The sequence below is a fragment of the Poromitra crassiceps genome, assembly GCF_964638095.1.
Source record: "Poromitra crassiceps genome assembly, chromosome: 30".
Taxonomy (NCBI): Eukaryota; Metazoa; Chordata; class Actinopteri; order Beryciformes; family Melamphaidae; genus Poromitra; species Poromitra crassiceps.
The window spans coordinates 10334037-10354503 of NC_139652.1; the positions used below are offsets into that span (position 1 = coordinate 10334037).

The 20467-nt window shown below is 46.3% G+C and overlaps 1 protein-coding gene across 1 annotated transcript in view; it reads right to left on the minus strand.

Moving 5' to 3' along the window:
- Positions 1–4579: 4579 nt before the first annotated feature.
- LOC310800318 (pleckstrin homology domain-containing family A member 5-like) overlaps positions 4580–20467 on the minus strand; it is a gene marked incomplete at its 5' end in the record, with an annotated part of 142560 nt that continues 126672 nt past the window's right edge. The window contains 9 exons of the mRNA XM_083662908.1: positions 4580–5770; positions 8621–8763; positions 8993–9126; positions 9718–9879; positions 10038–10250; positions 13893–14008; positions 16280–16400; positions 18763–18918; positions 19260–19409. Coding sequence (XP_083519034.1) covers positions 5736–5770; positions 8621–8763; positions 8993–9126; positions 9718–9879; positions 10038–10250; positions 13893–14008; positions 16280–16400; positions 18763–18918; positions 19260–19409 — 1230 coding nt within the window. The 3' untranslated portion in view covers positions 4580–5735. The remainder of the gene's footprint in view (positions 5771–8620; positions 8764–8992; positions 9127–9717; positions 9880–10037; positions 10251–13892; positions 14009–16279; positions 16401–18762; positions 18919–19259; positions 19410–20467) is intronic.

Genomic DNA, 20467 nt, shown 5'->3' on the forward strand with positions numbered 1-20467 from the left:
TATTACTAGGCCCAATTCCAATCCGCCCCCTTACTGACTCAAGCCCGAGGCGCGTTCACGTGAAGGGAGTGAGGGCTTAGGGATGTCCCACAGTGAAATCGCAAAGTGAATGAGGGCTCAGAGTGAGCCCTTTCTGCCCCCTTACCGTAAGGGAGCAGCTATGGCCACTTAGGGAAAGGGAATTGCCCACAATGCATAGCGTTGTGACGTATAAAACGGGGAAGGCTGCAAATATCTGTCAAAAAAATAAAAGAACACACGCGCGAAACGAACGGGGTGTTTGCGAGTGCGCTGGAATGCCTTAATTGACAATGAAACATTACATTAATAGGGATTTCAGATTAGACAAAAATATTATATCAGAGGAATGCAAGTAGTTATTTTACACAATCCTAGAATAATCATCGATCATTTCTATTAGGCTACAATTGCAATCCACAACTTTTTTGATGAATGAGAAATAGTTTTACCGAATCTGTAGGCTATTGTACAGTATTGACATTGTGTATAATGTTGGGTAACATGTCATTATTATGCTTATTTTAATTATAATTACACATGTTGCAGATTGCAGATTTTGCAGTAGGCTACATTTATTTTTAAATGAGCTGTTGTCCACTCGGAGCCAGAGCCTGGATGAGAACAGACTCATCAGGGAGTCTATTCCTCAAAGCGTCTTGACAATAAACAATATATAGCGAACCCCAAACCTGCCATCATCTTGTCAAGTGCAAAGGGCTCTGCTGTCCCAATCCTCTTATTTATCCAATGTGGATCCCTTCCACACTTGATGACTCAACCACTTTCAGATGGCGGCCATTAGAGGGACTGAGGGTTCAGGGCTTGAGTGTTTAGGGGGCGGATTGGAATTGGGCCCTAGTGTCCTCTAGAGAGAGAGTGGCGTCAGCGGAGGACCAAAATGCGAGATTCATTAACCAATGAACAGCCAGAAATGGTCTCGCGCTACTTTTGCATGCTAAAATAAAGCTGATAATGTACAATTTGATTCAAGGGATGAAAAACCTTTCAAAGTACAACACAAACTGTCTATTTTGCTGCAACTCGACAGTGCTGCTTTTTTTTTTACTCGAGTTCCACTTTCTACTTCCTGGAAAAAAACTGGTCCATTGGAGTGAATGGAGATGTCGGAACTCTTCTATGGTTATTACGAAACCCACCGTGGTTATGCCAAAACCACGCCCTGTGCCCGCCCACGCAGCAGTCGAGCGCCGGGATTGGCCAGGAGCAAGTCTTTTGTCTTCTTTTGACAGCTCGAATCTCCCACACCGCCACTCGCCGAGAAGAGCCTGGTGACGCGAGGTTACACACCACAAACACTGCATGAGTCTGTTCAGTCCACATTACCCATCGTGCACTGCGCGTGATAGTTTAATAGCCTATTTGAGAACAAATCATGCTATCATGATAATATTAGGGTCATAAAATGGTATAAACAGCAATGCGTGTTTAACGAAATAATCAAATAAAGAGACAACAAAGCACCAGTTAAAGTTGCACCGTCCATGAGAATAGTAGCGGAGTGAATCCCTCCGTCCGTCCCTTACATCACTGTTTACTCCACATGGTACAATTCCAAATCTTTTGATTTGACAATTTTTGGATAGTCCGGCCCGCCGTGGTAGGGCTAGTTACCCTGTTGAACGCAAAAGGATTATTAAACGCGTAACAGGCGCTCACATGTAGCTCGACAATAGCCTAAAATGCTACACTTGCTCACACAATATAGCGTTTTATTGTCCTGGACTAGATTTTGTAATTATTTTTTACAAAAATAATTTGGTAACACTTTACAATAACGTACACAAATACTGTAGCGTTAGTAGTTACTAACTATGAGTAGCTAAGGAATAATTTGTCGTCAATCACTAGTTAATCATAGTTAATGAGTAGGTAGTCATTCGTTAATGATTAGTATCTAAGTTCCTGAGTAGATCGTTAATCAATACTTAATGATTACTAAATGTCAGCTTGTGAATATAGTAGTTGGCCTATGTATGCGTGTATAGTATTTATTATCGATTTACATATTATTGCAAGTAGGCTACTCCTTAAAGCTCAACATTTTGCATTCTTTAAATTTCTTCATTTCATGTCCATGACTGCAATGGCAATAATTATATAATAATAATAATATGGCAAAAGATTGCAGTAGCACAATTATGACCACAAGATGGAGCCATAGCTTTAACTTCAACACTACTATCAGATGTTCCTGTAGGCCCTACCTACACTACAATAGTGTAGGCCCTACCTACACTACAGTGTTGGCAGGGGTGTCCAAACTTTTTTGAATGGGGGCCAGATTAGATAATGTGAAAATTCCAGGGGGCCAGCTGCTTCTCGCATCATATGGGTTAGTGTCCTCTAGTAAGAGAGTGGCGTCAGCGGAGGACCAAAATGCAAGAATCATTAGCCAATGAACAGCCAGGAATGGGTCTCACGCTACTTTTGCATGCTAAAATAAAGCCGATAATGTACAATTTGATTCATTTCAAGGGATGAAAAACCCTTTCAAAGTACAACACTGTCTATTTTGATGCAACTCGACAGTGCTGCTTTTTTTACTGAAGAGTTCCACTTTCTACTTCCTGGAAAAAAAACTGGTCCATTGGAGTGAATGGAGATGTCGGAACTCTTCTATTATACGGCTCTGATATGGGTTATACAAAATAAAATAAAACATCGCATACAATTGTACTCTTAGGGTTTTGTTTACCATCTGAAAACATTAGTTCTGCCTGTGCTGTTCCTAGTTGGTGCTTGTACAAACTGTATGGTAGTGCTGTCATTGTTAGGTGAACGGAAAAATGCAAAGTGAACTTGCTTGATTAACCAATACTATGTGGAGGGCCATATAGTAAATTTTGAGAGACAAGCCGAGGGCCGCTTAAAATCAGTCCACCGGCCGCAATTGGCCCCCGGGCTGGACTTTGGACATGCCTGGTGTAGGGTGAGGATCTCTCTCTACTCTACAGGTCTAAGGGCCACCATCCACTGCACGTTCATCTAAATGTGCAGGAGACTGATTTTATATCATTAATTGAAAGGCATCTTTTTGATTCAGCACCTGCATTACATTACTGGCTTTCGTGGGGAAACTACGTAGGATACTCCTTGGATGGGACACTGGTGCTGCAAGTGGTGTGAGGACCAGTAGGAGCTCATCCTCTGGTCTTGAACAATCTTCGCAATGTTCCCTCCCCCCCCTCCTGATATGTTGTGAAGCACTGAGTATCTAGAACGGTGCTATATAAATCAATTATTAATAGTTCATCATGACATAATTCAAACTGAATCATGCCATATTTGAAAGATGTGAATGCAGATCAATAATCTAGGGAAAGCAAAACTATTTCCCACAATGTCTGTATTTCTATGCCGTCACAAATTATTTTATCCTAATCCCCCCCCCCCCCCTATTCTGAATACAACTTCCCCACACTCCTCATACAACTGAACTCTTATGTGACTGTACGGTCAGTGGTCCACTACCATTTTGATTATTTTCTATGAAATGTTTATTTCTTCTCGGTTAGATGTCACTGATGATATATGTCACCGCTGTTGTGATACCACAGTGATGATGTCATTATTGAAGACAATGTCGTCATTGATGATGTCACACGTGTCATATGTCACTGTGGCTGTGATGGGTTTTTTCCAACAGTGAAGTCATAATTGATGTCACTGTCACACTTGACATGTCACAGTGGATGGTTATAAGAATCAGCTCTTCCAGCTTCCCGCTGTCAGATTGTGAAGTCAGTTTCAGCATCAGTATACGTCTAGTCTTTACTCTTGCCTGTTACCAGTTCCTGAAAGTCTTTGCACCTTTAATGTGCTCACCACACTCCCAGAATGCACTTTGCACTTGCAACTTTTAAACCTATGTAGGATATTGCAGTTTTATATTTTTGATATTGCGTGCGTGTGTGTGTCTGTGTATATGGTGTGTACAGTGTGTACACGGTATGTACTGCAAAAGACGTGTATGACGACCACCCGAGTTTCCCCTTGTGGGATAATAAAGTTGACCTTGTACCTTGTACCTCTTTATCAAGTATCACGTGTGTCAAGCCTGTCTGGTGTCTGCGCACATCTTCCACCTAAGCCTTTGTTCACACAGGACGCCTACGTAAGCTGAACTGAGGCAGGCTCACGCTGAGCCGTTCACACAAGAAGCCTTCTCTTTTCCTCTCGGCGCCTTGAACCCACCCACAACTCCCATTGACTTCATGTTTGGCTTGACAGATATCACTGCTCGGCTTCAGCACGCGTCACGCTTGGAATAGGTGTGAATCCTGAACGATCGCTTGAGCAAGGCGTGAGCGTGGCTTCGGCGTGACACGCACGCGGGTGGTGTGAACAGCTTCGCCTGTTAACAAGGACGCCTAAATGAAACTTGTGTGTTCACCGTAGGTTGGGCTTAGGTTGAACGTTGCTTCGGCGTCCTGTGTGAACGGGGGCTTACACTCTCAGTATACCAAATAAAATATACAAACCACTCAGTAAGAATAGCAACATTTATTTAACACAATATAAAACAGATGGGATATGAACATTTGCATATCGAGTCTAGTATGTAACCATATGGATACATCCTCCCATCCTGCTGTGTACCATGTACAATATATACACAGTGAAGCTCTGGTAATTACATTTTGTACACACACAAAAAAAAACGGCAACACAGTCCTTCCTGGATCAACAAACTTATTGCTTTTTACATGTGCTATTCCTTTCTCAGTTCCAGGACAGGAAACCAACAAGTCATAAAATAGAACCAAACTCTGGAAAAAAAAATCCTTCTCAGTTTAAATATATCTCTCAGCAAAAGAAAAAAACCGGGGGGAAAACAGTATATAGCATGTCGGAAGCCAAAACATTCACATGTGTGTCCACAACAATGCAACAGGGACTGCAGATCGGATGTTTAAATAATTACAACCCAGAAAAGAACAATTACAAACCTTATTAATCTGCAGCAATAAAGTGGCACCTCCTTGAATTATAAATGAAGTATATTTCATATATACTAATCTTTTACACAAACAAGTTCTTTACACTGAATGGCCAACTATGAATAGTAAGGTGGTGCTAAATGACTGATGTGTGATAAAAAAACAACTTGCGTGAGTAAGATGAGTTAGAAAGGATTCAGTCGAACTAAAATTATGCAAAAAAATGTTTTTAAAACCTATTGAACAGGCGTTCCAATAAGAACGGAAAATGTGGCATGGCCTGCTGCAATGATAAAGGAAACGTCACGTCTGTGGACTGTGTCTATACAGGCCTGTATGCTCACAACAGAGCTGAGTCCATTTGCTCTCTCTCTCTCTCTCTCACACACACACACACACACACACACACACTTAAAAAACCTTATAAATAATGAAAATGAACTTAAGAACCCTTGTGAATAGTGAAAATGGAACTGCAATGACAACAGTATCAAAGCCTTATTGTGTGGCTGCTGCCAACGTGAGGAGAGCGATACGAGTGTGGGACGTCCCGCAGAGTGGCGACGACAGGCGAAAGTGTTGGTGGCACAGGAGCATATAAGATGCTAGTCACAGTGAGGCATACAGAAGGTGGAGGTAAGGCCTCAGTGTGGGGTTGCAGGTCTCTTTTCTCTCACACTCTGTCGGCCTTGGTTTTGTGCTGATGTTCTTGGGGGGAAGTCTTCATGGCAGCTGGGCACCTTTACGTTTCCTTCACGTGGAAGTTTTCACTGAGGCCAGAGCCTGAGCTACAGAGAGACAGGCAGAGAATCAATCAGGAGGGCAAAGGTCAAATAACGCTCTACAACAGTTAGATACCTCAGGATTCCCATACACTTTCCATTTCAAAAGGCCTATGCTTTATCCAGACATTCTCTTCAGAACTTTCCCTCCCAGTTGTATTTAGCCAATTTCCTCCGTCTAAGCAGTGCTGCTCCTTGCTCCACCCCCCTGCTGATCTGGGGAGGATGTTCTCTCACATGCCTCCTCCGATACACGTGGAGTCGCCAGCTGCTTCTTTTCACCTGACAGTGAGGAGTTTCAACGGCAGGACGTAGCACGTGCGGAGGAAGACATTATCCCCCGCGGTTCCCGTCCCTGCTGAATAGGCGCCCGGACCAATCAGAGGAGGCGCTAGTGCAGCGACCAAGACTCATATCCTTGTGCGGCTTCCAACCAGCAGACAGGCAATTGTGTCTGTAGGGACGCCCAACCAAGTCGGTTGTAACAACGGGGACGCCAACCTGCAGGCCTCCTGTTGGTAGGCGAGGGAATAGACCGCTACACCACCTGGGCGCCCACGTTTTCCCATGCTTTTTGATAACATTTCATTGTTTAACTTTTGTCCACTTGCATTACTTTAAGACTGATCAAATAGATTTTCCATTTTTCCAGATGTTTGTAAAAACACTCGTACCAGGAGAGAAGTGATGAAATGGCATCAACATATCAATCTCTTCATTCTCATGCATCTTTCCTTCCCCGACACTAAACATCCTGATTCTCATGCATCTTTCCTTCCCCGACACTAAACATGGTGACACTGAGAAAAGGTCAGCATTGTGAGTATAGACAGAACATGTTGATCGCCTCTTACTGGAGCTACTACACACACATGAAGTGAGAGCCGTCAGTGAGCTGGGGGTGTGTGTTAGGAGGTTGTGGATGGGGTGGGGATGAGGACGACAGGCTTTTCACTGCAACGAGACAGAGCAACATATTGGGGACACACACACACACACAGACACACACACACACACACATAAATACGAATGCAGACAAAATGGCAAAAACAAATTGTCAGTTGGTACTAAGCGACTAAATAGCCTAGCAGACTACACACAAAAATAACTCCAGAGGTTAATCAAATTTAGAGACTACTGAGGCGACAGTGAGTAGGATTATAATAAACAACTGAGCACATGCACATGAATGGAAGTAGCAGCAGTTTGATGATACTGTGGATAAGCAGAGCCAACTAGACCCCACAATATAATGTAGTGCTTCAAAGAAAGCCATCCTCTAGCTTTTCTTTTATCAAATGTATAGAGAGCCCCAGGGATGACGTATTTTTGTAGTCGGAACCCGTTTCTGCCTATGGGATTTTTGAATGGGTTTTTGGCGCGATGCTTCAAATAAGGTATATGGGCAACGCAAGCTTAATCAAACGCGAACCAGTGTTCAGCGGGAGAATCTTCACACATGAGGACCACTTTCATGAGTTTTGAAGCATAAATGCGAGCCCTAGAAGTAAAAAGCTTGTGCTAAGCTAATCCAGAACTACACACTGTGTAGCACATAGGAGCATAGGCTTCCCTGTCACGTCACCACTCAACCTGGAGTGTTGTTGATGTGTGCGTTGCTGTGCACCAATTACCCCGGGCTGAACCACGTGAGGGAAAGAGAATTTCCGTGTTTGTCCTTTGAAGTGGTGACGTTATTGATGTATAATATCCCCGTCGACTCAACAGTGTAGTCTCATTTAGCCATTTGCTAGCTAGCCGCCCTTTTAACAGCACGTACAAGCTTAAAAACTCATAAAAGTGGTCCTCATGTGTGAAGATTATCCTGCTGAACACTGGGTCGCGTTTGATTAACCTTGCGTTGCCCAGAGACCTTATTTGAAGCATCGCGCCAAAAACCCATTCAAAAATCCCATAGGCGAAAACAGTGAAGAACCCGGAAGTGTTAGCATCAATGTTTTCCGGACTCATTCCTGGGGCTCTCTATTGCTTTGATGCTATTTCACTCCCCCGCCCCCCTTCTCTCTCTAGAGGTGTACCTGCTACCAGCCCCGCCCCCCTTCTCTCTCTAGAGGTGTACCTGCTACCAGCCCCACCCCCCTTCTCTCTCTAGAGGTGTACCTGCTACCAGCCCCGCCCCCCTTCTCTCTCTAGAGGTGTACCTGCTACCAGCCCCGCCCCCTTCTCTCTCTAGAGGTGTACCTGCTACCAGCCCCGCCCCCCCTTCTCTCTCTAGAGGTGTACCTGCTACCAGCCCCGCCTCCCTTCTCTCTCTAGAGGTGTACCTGCTACCAGCCCCGCCCCCCCTTCTCTCTCTAGAGGTGTACCTGCTACCAGCCCCGCCCCCCTTCTCTCTCTAGAGGTGTACCTGCTACCAGCCCCGCCCCCCTTCTCTCTCTAGAGGTGTACCTGCTACCAGCCCCGCCCCCCTTCTCTCTCTAGAGGTGTACCTGCTACCAGCCCCGCCCCCCTTCTCTCTCTAGAGGTGTACCTGCTACCAGCCCCGCCTCCCCTCTCTAGAGGTGTACCTGCTACCAGCCCCGCCCCCCTTCTCTCTCTAGAGGTGTACCTGCTACCAGCCCCGCCCCCCTTCTCTCTCTAGAGGTGTACCTGCTACCAGCCCCGCCCCCCTTCTCTCTCTAGAGGTGTACCTGCTACCAGCCCCGCCCCCCTTCTCTCTCTAGAGGTGTACCTGCTACCAGCCCCGCCCCCCTTCTCTCTCTAGAGGTGTACCTGCTACCAGCCCCACCCCCCTTCTCTCTCTAGAGGTGTACCTGCTACCAGCCCCGCCCCCCTTCTCTCTCTAGAGGTGTACCTGCTACCAGCCCCACCCCCCTTCTCTCTCTAGAGGTGTACCTGCTACCAGCTTGCTGCGTTTGGAGGCCTCGGCTGCCAGCTCGTAGGAGATATTAATCATCTTCTCCTTCTCCTGTACCGTCGCCTCCTCCTCAGCCTCCTCCTCTGGGCTTAGAGCCATATTGGGAGGAGCAGCCTGCATGCTGGGACACATGAAAGCACACGCGCGCGCACACACACACACACACACACACACACACACACACACACATTGGTCTGTGCAATAGATTTAACAATTTGTAAACACAGCTTCGCCAATCGCCATACACACAATTACCCCAGAATAGAGACAAAATATTTCTCTTAAATCAATTCCAGAGGTATACAGATTCTCTGTATGTGCAGACAGGCCCTGGTGGTGTGTTTGTTTACCTGTTTTTGGCTATGAGGGCTTTGATGCGGTCCACTTTCCTCAGCTTGTCAGCCTCCTGCTCAGGACTCAGTGCCTCCTCTGGGTCTGACTCCACGTAACGCTCAGGAATCAGCACTTTCTCGGGCACAGAGAGCTACAGAGAAAGAGAGAAGTGGCCTGTCAAAGGCAAGGTGGTGCACAGAAACATGTAAAGGCTCTTTATCTGGCTAATCTCCGAGGGGAGAAGCGTGCCTTTGCAAAATCCACCTGCATTATCAAATGAGAAACACATTGATGTGACTCTTGTGTGCTGCTCGGAGTCAACAACCCAGCCAGCATTTCAGCTACCTTTCTGCTGCGTGGGTGAAACATCCAGCACAACCTTTCCCATAGATGTGCCTAATAAGTGAGATAGCTACCCAGGGGTGTGGCACTGTGCATCAATAGTGTGTATCAACTACGCCTGGACTGTATCCTCACCCGCGTGTTGTTTATGTGGTTCGGTACGGTTGGCGTTCACATTCGCAATTCGTCTTCCGTCCCCGGGCTCGCCAAAGCGTTCCCCCAGACCACCTTTTCAAGTGGACCCTGTCACGTGACGCTGTTCTGCGCCCGGGCACGGAACGCAACGTTCACACTCGTGAAACGAAGCGCACCTTGGGGTCAATTTGGGGACGAGTGCGCTCGGTTCCGCTCCCGGGTCCCCGGTGAGAAAGCACCCAAAGGCAAGCTGCTGTGCACCTACCTCTCGGTCCATGTTGAAGTGTTCCGTCTGCGAAGCTTCTTTGAGACGAGCGATCTCCTCAGCGGGCGTCTCTTGCTCCCTCACCACCTCCTGCTGCCTCAGAGACGCCTCCAGCTCCAGGATGTCAAAGCTCATCACCTCATCTCTGCGCCTCATTTGGGACTATAAAACACACGAGACAGAAACACACGCACATGCACGCACGCACGCAGTCAATTCCCAAAATGTAAATGGATTAAAACCTTCAACCTGCAGCATGCTCTTTAGACTAGTGTCAACATGGTGAGCTGTGATGTGATGTATGCAGTCTGTGTCATTACCTGCATGCTGCGGAGGGGCTTCTCTTTGGTGAACGAGGGGCTGCGAGAGGGTGTGTTCTCCTGGCTGCCCGGGACACTGAGGCCTTTCTTCTTCTCCCTGAGCGCCCCCTGCTGGTGGCGGCGGATCCTCTCCAGCTGCTCCTCCACGCTCATCCTGGGCCGGCTGCTCTCCGCGGCACACAGCTGCTGATCCAGCGCACTGCGTGGACGCTCCTGTTAGCCGGAGAGGACGACCATATGCACACATGCAGAGCACAGAGGGACACACACACACACACACACACACACACACACACGCATGGTTAGATCTAAGGTTCACTCTCTCGGAACCAAAATGCACACACGCACACAGAAATAAGCTGACTGCTGTGCATTCACACTCTTGCTGGCACACATGGGTGCACCCAGAGATAGTGATGTTACGTCTGACACCGACATGATACCTACTCTGGTGTTGGTAACCATTTCGTGCATGTATGTACAGTACACGTGGCAATACGAGCGGTCACTTTTTCTGCCCACTCTGTGTGGTGAGTAAGACAGCCAGGCAGGCACCTGCTGCGCCCTACCAACTTGGCCCAGCCAACTCCGTGGTGGAAGTAACTATCCCAGAACGGTCCCGTGTTCAGAGCATCTGCGTCTTGGGTGCACTACATTTATTTGTCCAGCAGATGTCATATATGTGCTCTGTGTTATCAGAGGCTTCGTGGAATGAACCCAATGGGTGTAAAGCAGGGGTGCCCAAACTTTTTTGACCCAAGATCTACTTTTCAAGTAGCCAGCCTCCCGAGATCTACCAGTCCAGTTTCAACATCGCAAACGCACAGACATCGTTTCCAGCCTGCAGTAACTAACCTCACAACACTTTCTCGTTGTCCCACAACCACTTGACATTAGGGCTGTGAATCTTCACTGGCCACATGATTCGATTACGATTCAGAGGGCTACGATTCGATTACGATTATCGATGCATCTTAAATCGATGCATCACTTTTTCCCCCAATACATGATTTATTTTTTCTCACTTTACAATACAATTGCATTGTATTATGATCCATAATTAAAATAAACAACTGCATGTACTTCCATTATATTTTATTATAATTCCCCCCCCCCCCCCCCCCTCAATGCCATGCGATCTACCACACTACCTTCGCGATCGACCGGTCGATCGCGATCGACGTATTGGGCACCCCTGGTGTAAAGCCTCAAAAGCGTCAGAAATCCTTGTTTGGCAAATCACTACCCAGAGAGACTGAGGGGCCTGTTAACACTTTGAGTGCCACGCCCTTGGGCAAAAGGTTGCTGTATTGTGCCACATAGGCCGCAATGCATTTTAATATAGCCATATCATTTTTTTGTTCCTCTTATATGGACAACCAATAGCCTCAATGAAACTTTGAACCCTTCTGTTTCATTTAAAAAAAAAACTGTGTTTATAAACCGTTCCATTTTGGAAATACACCCCTCTGAAAAAGAGTGTTTTCGACCGAAAAGAGCATGCTGAAATTAGTTTCTGAGATAATCACATCTTTATGTTAGAAAGGCGACAGAATGAATTCTGCTTTGAGTTGAACAAAATGCTATAGCTGAAATGAAAGGTTAGAATGTCTAGTTTACCTGCGGGAAAAAGTATGTCAAAAGAATGTGTTGTTTATTTTCTACAAATATTAGTATACAGCTTGGTCTAACATCAAAATGCTCACTTTCATGGGGTCATGCTGGATGTTGAAGTCCATATTTCCACAAAGAAAGAAGATATCAACTTTTTTTTTTTCTGGATGAAACTACACATTCTAAGCTTTCATTTTTTGTGTAACATAACAATATTCAAACACAAAATTTCCTGCATTGTTTTATTTTCTTGAAAAGAACCTGCGTGCGCAGACCCTACACCTTCTTGCTGGTCTTGATTTACTGCTGGTGGGCATCAGATAGCCTATTCTAGCTTGTTTGCTCATTATGCATCGAGCCTGCTGCCTGGGTGTGTCAGTGTACTGTGAATGGTTGTATGCTGTAGTGGCCTGCGTGCCCCCACCCCCCTCCTCCCCCTCCTTCGTGGTGGGAGGAGTTTGCTCTGTTTGATCTGCACTGAAAAAGTCCGCTGCCTGCATCCCCCTGCTTTTTTACAGCGTGTCGCCAGCTCCCAGCTGAGAATAATGTAATTTTTCAGAAAGACCCTGGTGTCGCCATGTCGGCAACTAAATCATATGGATGGACTATCGCAGCGGACACGGTAGGGGCTCAATTATGGCAGCAGATGACTGCTGTTCACAGGCACAGCTAACGGTATGCACGCTTCATGCATATCATTGCGATTTCCGTTTCCTCATCACTTCTTCTCTCTTTTCTCCTGGCCGTTCTCTAATCTGGAGAGGACTGTCGCCACCTAAGGGTTCTGTAAAATAGGTTAGACACATTCAATAGCTCCCATATTGTAAGAGGCGATGTAAGAGGCTTAGATCGACATTCCCCCGTCAAAATATGAATTTGGAGTTATTGACGCCATTTGGCGTCGCTGGCAGCGTACGGTAAATTTCTCTTGACGCCATATGGCGTCGCTGGCACTCAATGTGTTAACGCCCGAGAAGGAGAGGCTAATGATGTGAACTCAACTGGGGAGAAGTTGTTCACTCTCCGGTCTGTGCCATGCTGGAGTGACTGTCTGTCTGGTCTGTGCCATGCTGGAGTGACTGTCTGTCTGGTCTGTGCCATGCTGGAGGACGGAGGTCTGTGCCATGCTGGAGTGACTGTCCAGTCTGTGCCATGCTGGAGTGACTGTCTGTCTGGTCTGTGCCATGCTGGAGTGACTGTCTGTCTGGTCTGTGCCATGCTGGAGTGACTGTCTGTCTGGTCTGTGCCATGCTGGAGTGACTGTCTGTCTGGTCTGTGCCATGCTGGAGGACGGAGGTCTGTGCCATGCTGGAGTGACTGTCTGGTCTGTGCCATGCTGGAGTGACTGTCTGTCTGGTCTGTGCCATGCTGGAGTGACTGTCCAGTCTGTGCCATGCTGGAGTGACTGTCCAGTCTGTGCCATGCTGGAGGGGCTGGCAGATCTGGCTCCTGTCCAGAAGCTGAGCAAAGGCAGGAGGCTAGTATCCTAGGGCCTAAGCCCACCTCTATAAGCATGTAACACTATCTCCTAACCATCACAGGCTATGTGGCTAAAGCAGAGCACAGCCTGCAGGCAGGGAGGACTGTGTGCACGCACGTGTTTGCCTGTATTAAGGCACCACCCTACAGTGTGGTGCCTTAATAACACGGTTAGTAGATTAAAGTGGTGAATGTCTGTCGGGGCTGGAAACTCGTGTATAAATCAGGCTTTGGAGTTTATTCCACTGCAGCCTTTTTCGGGAGAGAATGAGTCACCGGCTGGCCACAGTATGAGTGGCTGCCACTGCCACATGTCAGCTCTCAACAGACAGTCTGATGATCAACAGAACAGACCTTTAAAGGGTGGAGTGTGGACGCTTCAGGCACTGCAGGCACTCAAGCTGTGGCCACTTCACTGCTGCCCACATGGGACTCCTAACGATCAGTGGCAGTAACAAGACGGCACGCAGGGCACAGCAGAACAGGCTGGAGTTACAAAGTGTTTGTTTTGTAAAGTATTCGAGCAACATTTGTTTTTACCTGCGTGGAGTTAAGTGATGGGTGGGTGTTTGCCACTTAGGACGGTGATTACCAGAATGTTTAGCCTATTTTGAAGTCTGCACGTCTGTCATTGACAACTCGTGACAATTATATGATGTGGCAAAAACAGTCCGTCTGATTCTCCGAAAGGTTAACATAAATGCTAGGAATTATTTGCGGTGACTATTGGGCCGAGGTCGACACCAGACAGCTGGTACTCACCGTCCTGGGGTCAGGCTTCCTGCCCTTCCTCAGGGTCACGTATGAAGCTATGGAGGAGGAGTCAGCCATCGGGGACTTGGTCCTGGGCGGGACGATTCCCACTGGGTAGGACATCCCTGGGCAGGCAAGAGGGACAAGAGGTCAGTGTGCCATGTTTTTCTACTACAGCACAGTACAGGTAACAGCTACTCAATCAGGAGCAAAACATCTGTTTTATGACAGATACTGTTAACACATTGACTGCCAGCCGTTTTTTTCTTGCTGTAGGTAGCTTCTGCCAAGCCGTTTTTTGAGGATTGTGGCTCATTTTACAAGAGCCGAGGATTATTTTCTGCTTGGAGTTTGTGAACATACAATATCTCAAAAGTACTAATAGAATGTGTACTTTATCTGTCTAAAAGAGTTAGTTTGTAGAGTTAGTAGTTATGTAAGCATTAGCAGTTGAATACAGCATGGTTTTAGCGTCAGAAAAAATATTCAGAGATAAACGGCTTTTTGTGAAATTCGATAGAACTGTCACTTTAACCATTCATTTTTGGCTCTCTCTCTCTCTCTCTCTCCCTCCCCCTCTCGCTCTCTCTCTCTCTCTCTCTCTCTCCCTTCCCCTCGCTCTCCCTCCCTCTCTCTCTCTCCCTCCCTCTCGCTCTCCCTCCCTCTCTCTCTCTCTCCCTCCCTCTCGGGAGGGAGACGCACTAGGTTTAATCCTAGTGAGAGGGGGAGAGGGAGAGAGAGAGAGAGAGAGAGAGAGGGAGGGAGGGAGAGAGAGAGCGAGAGAGAGAGAGAGAGAGAGGGAGAGAGCGAGAGGGAGAGTTGCTTCAACTCCTCCCTCCGTGGGCGTTCTTCTTGGCTGCAGCTCTCAGTGCTTTGCTGCTGTCCTGTGCCTGTCTGCACGGCCGCTGTTTGAGGAAGTCGGCATGGACTCGCTCGCTTCTTGGAGTTTTGGTTGAGAGAAGCTTTTGCGATTCTGGTCATATTTATGCTGCGTGTTTCAAAGTGTGTTCCAACTGTAATCTATTATGTAAATTTGCAATCCCGCATCGCCAGCAATCAGCGCGAAAAAGAAAGCGTTTTCCCCCATCCATTTTCATGAGAATGGCTGGGGTGAGAATGGCGTGACAAGTTAAAAAAATGCTTGCCTTCCTCTAGTCAGGAGAGCACTGTTGCCACTTAGTGGGTCGGTGGAATGGGTTGTAAACGTTCGGTGGCTCCAATAATTATATAAGAGATGTAAAAGGGTTAGATGCACATCCCACGGTCAAAAAAAAAAAAATCATTTTTTTGACGACTCAACTCGTCGTTGGCAGTGAACAGCTGGATTGTGTTTGACGACTCAACTCGTTCTTGGCAATTAACGTGTTAAGTGTACTAGTGTTGCACAATAGGGGTTTTATATTATACGGAAATATCTGCCCAACCGATCATCGACCGATCACCGATTACCGATCACCGATATATAAACTCCTCAAAGAAAGTTTGGAAACGTTATTTTAGGTCGATTATTTCTCCCCTTTAATAATACCAATTGGCATTGTATTTTATATCATTGGAAAGTCTGATTAGTGATAAGGCTTTTTTTTTTTTATAAAAAAAAAATATACTGTATATATATATATATATATATATAAAAATTGCCGATCGCCGATCGCATATTTGAGGTCAAAATCAGCCGATACAGATTGCTTGCCGATCGATCGGTGCACCCTTATTGCACAAGACTAAACCAAAGTATATTGACAGATAACGTTTCATCTGCCTCTGATACCCAAGATGCCTAAAGCATCACGGCATCATTAGTATACAAACTCCTCTTTAGTAAAAATGTCCTCTATTTATGTAGATTTTGTTGTTGTTGGATGATTAGGAAAAATTTGAGTTGTGTTTTAAGAAAGGAACCTTATTTATAGGAAATTTTGTCTACCAGGCCTGGGAGCAAAGGCGGAACGTTTTGTTTATAAAAGTGATGTTCAGGAGTCTGTTATATAATATTGGATGTACCATTGTAGCGCTGGCGTGTTGTACTGTATATTTTGTATTGTGTCTTGTAAGCCCATGTGGGCTGGGCACTGTCAAGAGCATGACACATGAATACAACAAATCAAACCAAACTCCTAGTGCATATAGACACTGTCTTAAATATATCGTTGTTTTTCATATTTCTTTAGTGCTGCTACACTATGCTTTCCACGGCTTTGTTGGGACATTTTGACTGTAGCAGAGCACCCAGCCAGAAGGGCTACAAGAGGAGGTGCCTCTGTTGCATATCTCAGCATGTATTGATTAACTCCAAACACACACTGACAGTTATGAAGTAGTTTTTCAGTATTCTTTGGTGTAGTCTTCATAATGCTTCTTGGTGCCAGGATACCTGTATAGTATTGTATATGTACCTTTGTTTCCGGAGGGATCTCTCTCAGAGGTGTGTTCAGATCTGTCCTCTCCATTGCTCTCATCCACTTCAGCTACGGTGGTGAGCTCTGGTTCACTCTTATACAGCCTGTAGTCTGGGCCCTGCAGGAGAGACAGACCCACATCAGCACACATGCAGTATATGGCTTTGCTGTACAGTTAAGACTGAAGAGCTCGCTTCCAAACGGAGATATCCAGCTTTTAAAAAAAGTGAAATTTGTCTTAACGAATAGCTGGTAGCCTGAATAGTGGTTATTTTGTAACTAATAAATATATATATATATATATATATATATATATATATATATACAAATCCTTTCCAAAAAACTTGAATATCATGGAAATATCATGGCATCGAGGCAGTAATTAACACATTGACTGCCAGCCGTTTTTTTTTGCTGTAGGTAGCTTCTGCCAAGCCGTTTTTTGAGGATTATGGCTCATTTTATAAGAGCCGAGGATTCGTTTCAGCTTGGACTTTGTGAACATACAATATCTCAAAAGTACTAATAGAATGTGTACTTTCTCTGTCTAAAAGAGTTAGTTTGTAGAGTTAGTAGTTATGTAAGCATTAGCAGTTGAATACAGCATGGTTTTAGCATCAGAAAGAATATTCAGAGATAAACGGCTTTTTGTGAAATTGGATAGAACTGTCACTTTAACCATTCATTTTTGGCTCTCTCTCTCTCTCTCTCTCTCTCTCTCTCTCTCTCTCTCTCTCTCTCTCTCTCTCTCTCTCTCTCTCTCTCTCTCTCTCTCTCTCTCTCTCTCTCTCTCTCTCTCTCTCTCCCTCCCTCTCCCTCCCTCCCTCTCTCTCTCTCCCTCCCTCCCTCCCTCCCTCCCTCCCTCCCTCTCGAGTTGCTTCAACTCCTCCCTCCGTGGGCGGACAAGCTTGTCACCAGTCAGTGCTTTGCTGCTCTCCTGTGCCTGTCTGGCCTGTCTGCACGGCCGCTGTTTGAGGAAGTCGGGATGGACTCGCTCGTTTGGAGTTTTGGTTGAGAGAAGCTTTTGCGATTCTGGTCATATTTATGCTGCGTGTTTCAAAGTGTGTTCCTCCACCTGTAATCTATTATGTAAATTTGCAATCCCGCATCGCCAGCAATCAGCGCGAAAAGGAAAGCGTTTTCCCCCATCCATTTTTCATGAGAATGGCTGGGGTGAGAATGGCATGACAAGTTAAAAAAATGCTTGCCTTCCTCTAGTCAGGACTCAGGAGAGCACTGTTGCCACTTAGTGGGTCGGTGGAATGGGTTGTAAACGTTCGGTGGCTCCAATAATTATATAAGAGATGTAAAAGGGTTAGATGCACAACCCACCGTCAAAAAAAAAAAATCGATGCCAAAAACGTGTAAACACGTTGTTGGCAGGCAACAGCTGGATTCTGAAAACGTGTTTACACGTTGTTGGCAGTGAATGTGTTAAAGCAAAAGGATTCCCGACCAAGTATTGAGTGCAGGCATGAACATAACTTTTCAGAAGATCGCCATTTCTGTTTTGAATTTTTTTTCCAGATTTTTGATTGGTTTTATGTGATATTTAATTTCTTGAAATACTGTTTTGGGGGGTTTTATGAGCTGGAAGCAAGACTTATGCAAAGCTCAACAAATAAATACTTGAAATACTTTACTTTGTGTGTAATGAATCTATAATCTATGAAAGTTTAACTTTTTGAAAGGAATGATGGAAAAAAACTAACTTTTCCATGATATTCAATTTCCGCAGAGTCCGCACACTGCGTAGTAGACTTAACTCCCAGTTTATTTGTTGAAAGATGTGACTTTTTTGTACCTACTGCTGATCATCTGTTGTCCTGCACCTGCACCGCTGAGTGGACGTGACGTGCATGCTCTACTTTTGTTTGTGTTTTGTAAAAGATCACATGGAGGGAATAACTTGTCCTTGGTTGACAAAAACTTTTACAGACTGGATATTTTTAGAGGTACCGACAGAGATAGATGATATCGCAGTTTGGACTAGAACTCTCCACAACCTGTCGGTTCAAATCACACAGCAATACAGCGAAATGGAAAAAATAAGCAGCAAGCAAACACAGTCAAACTCAACTAGCATGGCTTTGTACGCAGGAACAGGCCACAACAAAAGCTAGGAGACAGAATCAATCTCTAAAATAACAATACCTTACAACATACAAGAAGGGAAAACAAAGATATTTCAGCACACAAAAAAGAGAAAACGGGAACTTTAGGAGCAAAGAAAGAAAAGAAATACAAAATAAAGTAATTTGCGGATGAGGCTTCATCAAACTGGCTGTTTGAAAAAAAAAGTATGATGGAGGACGTGCAAAATCAACTAAATGTAGGGGTACAATCCAACCAAAAACAATCCAACAGACATGAGCCGTCCATCAAAATGAAAGTGAAAACGATCACAAGGGGGCGATGGCGAGTGATGACAGAGTTGAGGGCGAGGTTGACCGTGGGGTCGGCGGGGTCGATAGGCTTACGCTGTGCGTGCCATTCCTTTGATTGGCCTTCCTGTCCTCCGGCCTGTGGAGCGTCGAAGGGCGCACGCCAGCGAGGGAGGGCAGGGGGGGCACTGCGGGGGGGTTGGGCTCGTAGGACTGGGGTAGGGGCGGCCGCGGGGGTACCGAGTCCTCCTCCTGGGGGATCATACAGGGCATGACAGGACAGCACAGCAGGCAAGGTGACACATGGCACCACCATGCCCGCTCAGGGCCACAGCCATCTGGGTACAGGGTTCAGCTTCGCGGGCTGGGCAAACTGGCCGATTAGCCAGGGGACAGCTTCACGGCCTGTTACAAGGTGACTGACACATCCACTCAGACACCAGCACACATTACTGCACATGTGCAGAGCCCACAGCTCGAGCACGACGCGATCACCATCACAACAACTTAAAAACACGTCAGGGCGAAGAGAAGTGTATGACCAGTCCAACAGTATCTATGTTTCCTGTACTGTCTGGGGAGGGATGCCTCACCTCGCTTTTGTGGTTGTTGGAGATGGATCCATAGAGGCTGGTACCATCAGCGTTCCTCTGGGCCTTGTGTTTACTGAGGGCCTCCATCACATCCTGGATCCTCCACAGCTCCTTCTGGATGTGGACATGCTGCTGGCTGGGAGGCTCGGTCTGGATGTGCACAGATAAAACAAGACATTATGTGAACGTGCTGCTGGCTCGGTCTGGATGTGCACAGATAAAAAAGACATGATGCACAGCAACAATTCAACTCACACAGAGCGCTGTTCAACATGAAAATGTTGAGCTCCAGGGCTAAACGATGCAAAGGGGTGAGCTAAAGGCAGAAGGTAAGATGAGGGAAGAAAATGAAAGACGGAAGAAAGTGCGATAGTGTGAGAGAGGGGAGAGTCGTGAGGTTATTGAGCTGTGCAGTCCATGACTGGACCTGGACAAGCTCCTGTGTGAGCAGGACATTAGGGCCATGGCAGCAGAGAGGAGAGATGAGGAGAGAGAGAGAGAGAGAGAGAGGGAGAGGGAGAGGGAGAGGGAGAGGGAGAGGGAGAGGGGGAGAGGGAGAGAGAGGGAGAGAGAGAGGGAGAGGGAGAGAGAGAGAGGGAGAGAGAGAGAGGGAGAGGGAGAGAGAGAGAGGGAGAGAGAGGGAGAGCCCAGGAGAACAAGAGAGAGAAAGAGAGAATGAGACAAAAGGCCTGGTCATTATCCCCTGATCATTACTGATGAGGGCTTTGTCTGTGTGTGAAGGCCACTCAGGTTGAGGCTGCCCAGGCTCCCTGCTGGCCCTCTGACTTCCTCCTCAGCCTGAATTAGCCTGGACTCTGACTCAGGAGCCACCAAATTTAGAATGTTTCTCTCATGTTGAACGGCCATTGAATGACTGTAAAATGACTCTGCAATATAGTTAAAGCAGCTACGAGCCAGATTTTCGATTGTTATTAAACAGTCTAAATGCAATATTGATGCATCACATCTTACCTATAATAGTAGCTGAGACCAAAGCCGTGTGAATCGGAGATTGCTCTCTTGATGATGATAGAGTCTGTGTCTGTCTTCCGGTGGGCCGGATAAACCAGGAAGTGAAACGAAACGGTTTACGGCAGCTGCCTGCCTTCAACCGTTTCGCTCTGCCTAGCAACAGACCATAAACAAGGAGAACGCCATGCTCGCTACATCCAGGGGCTTGCTACTCTCGCGAACATCTCTCGTTATAT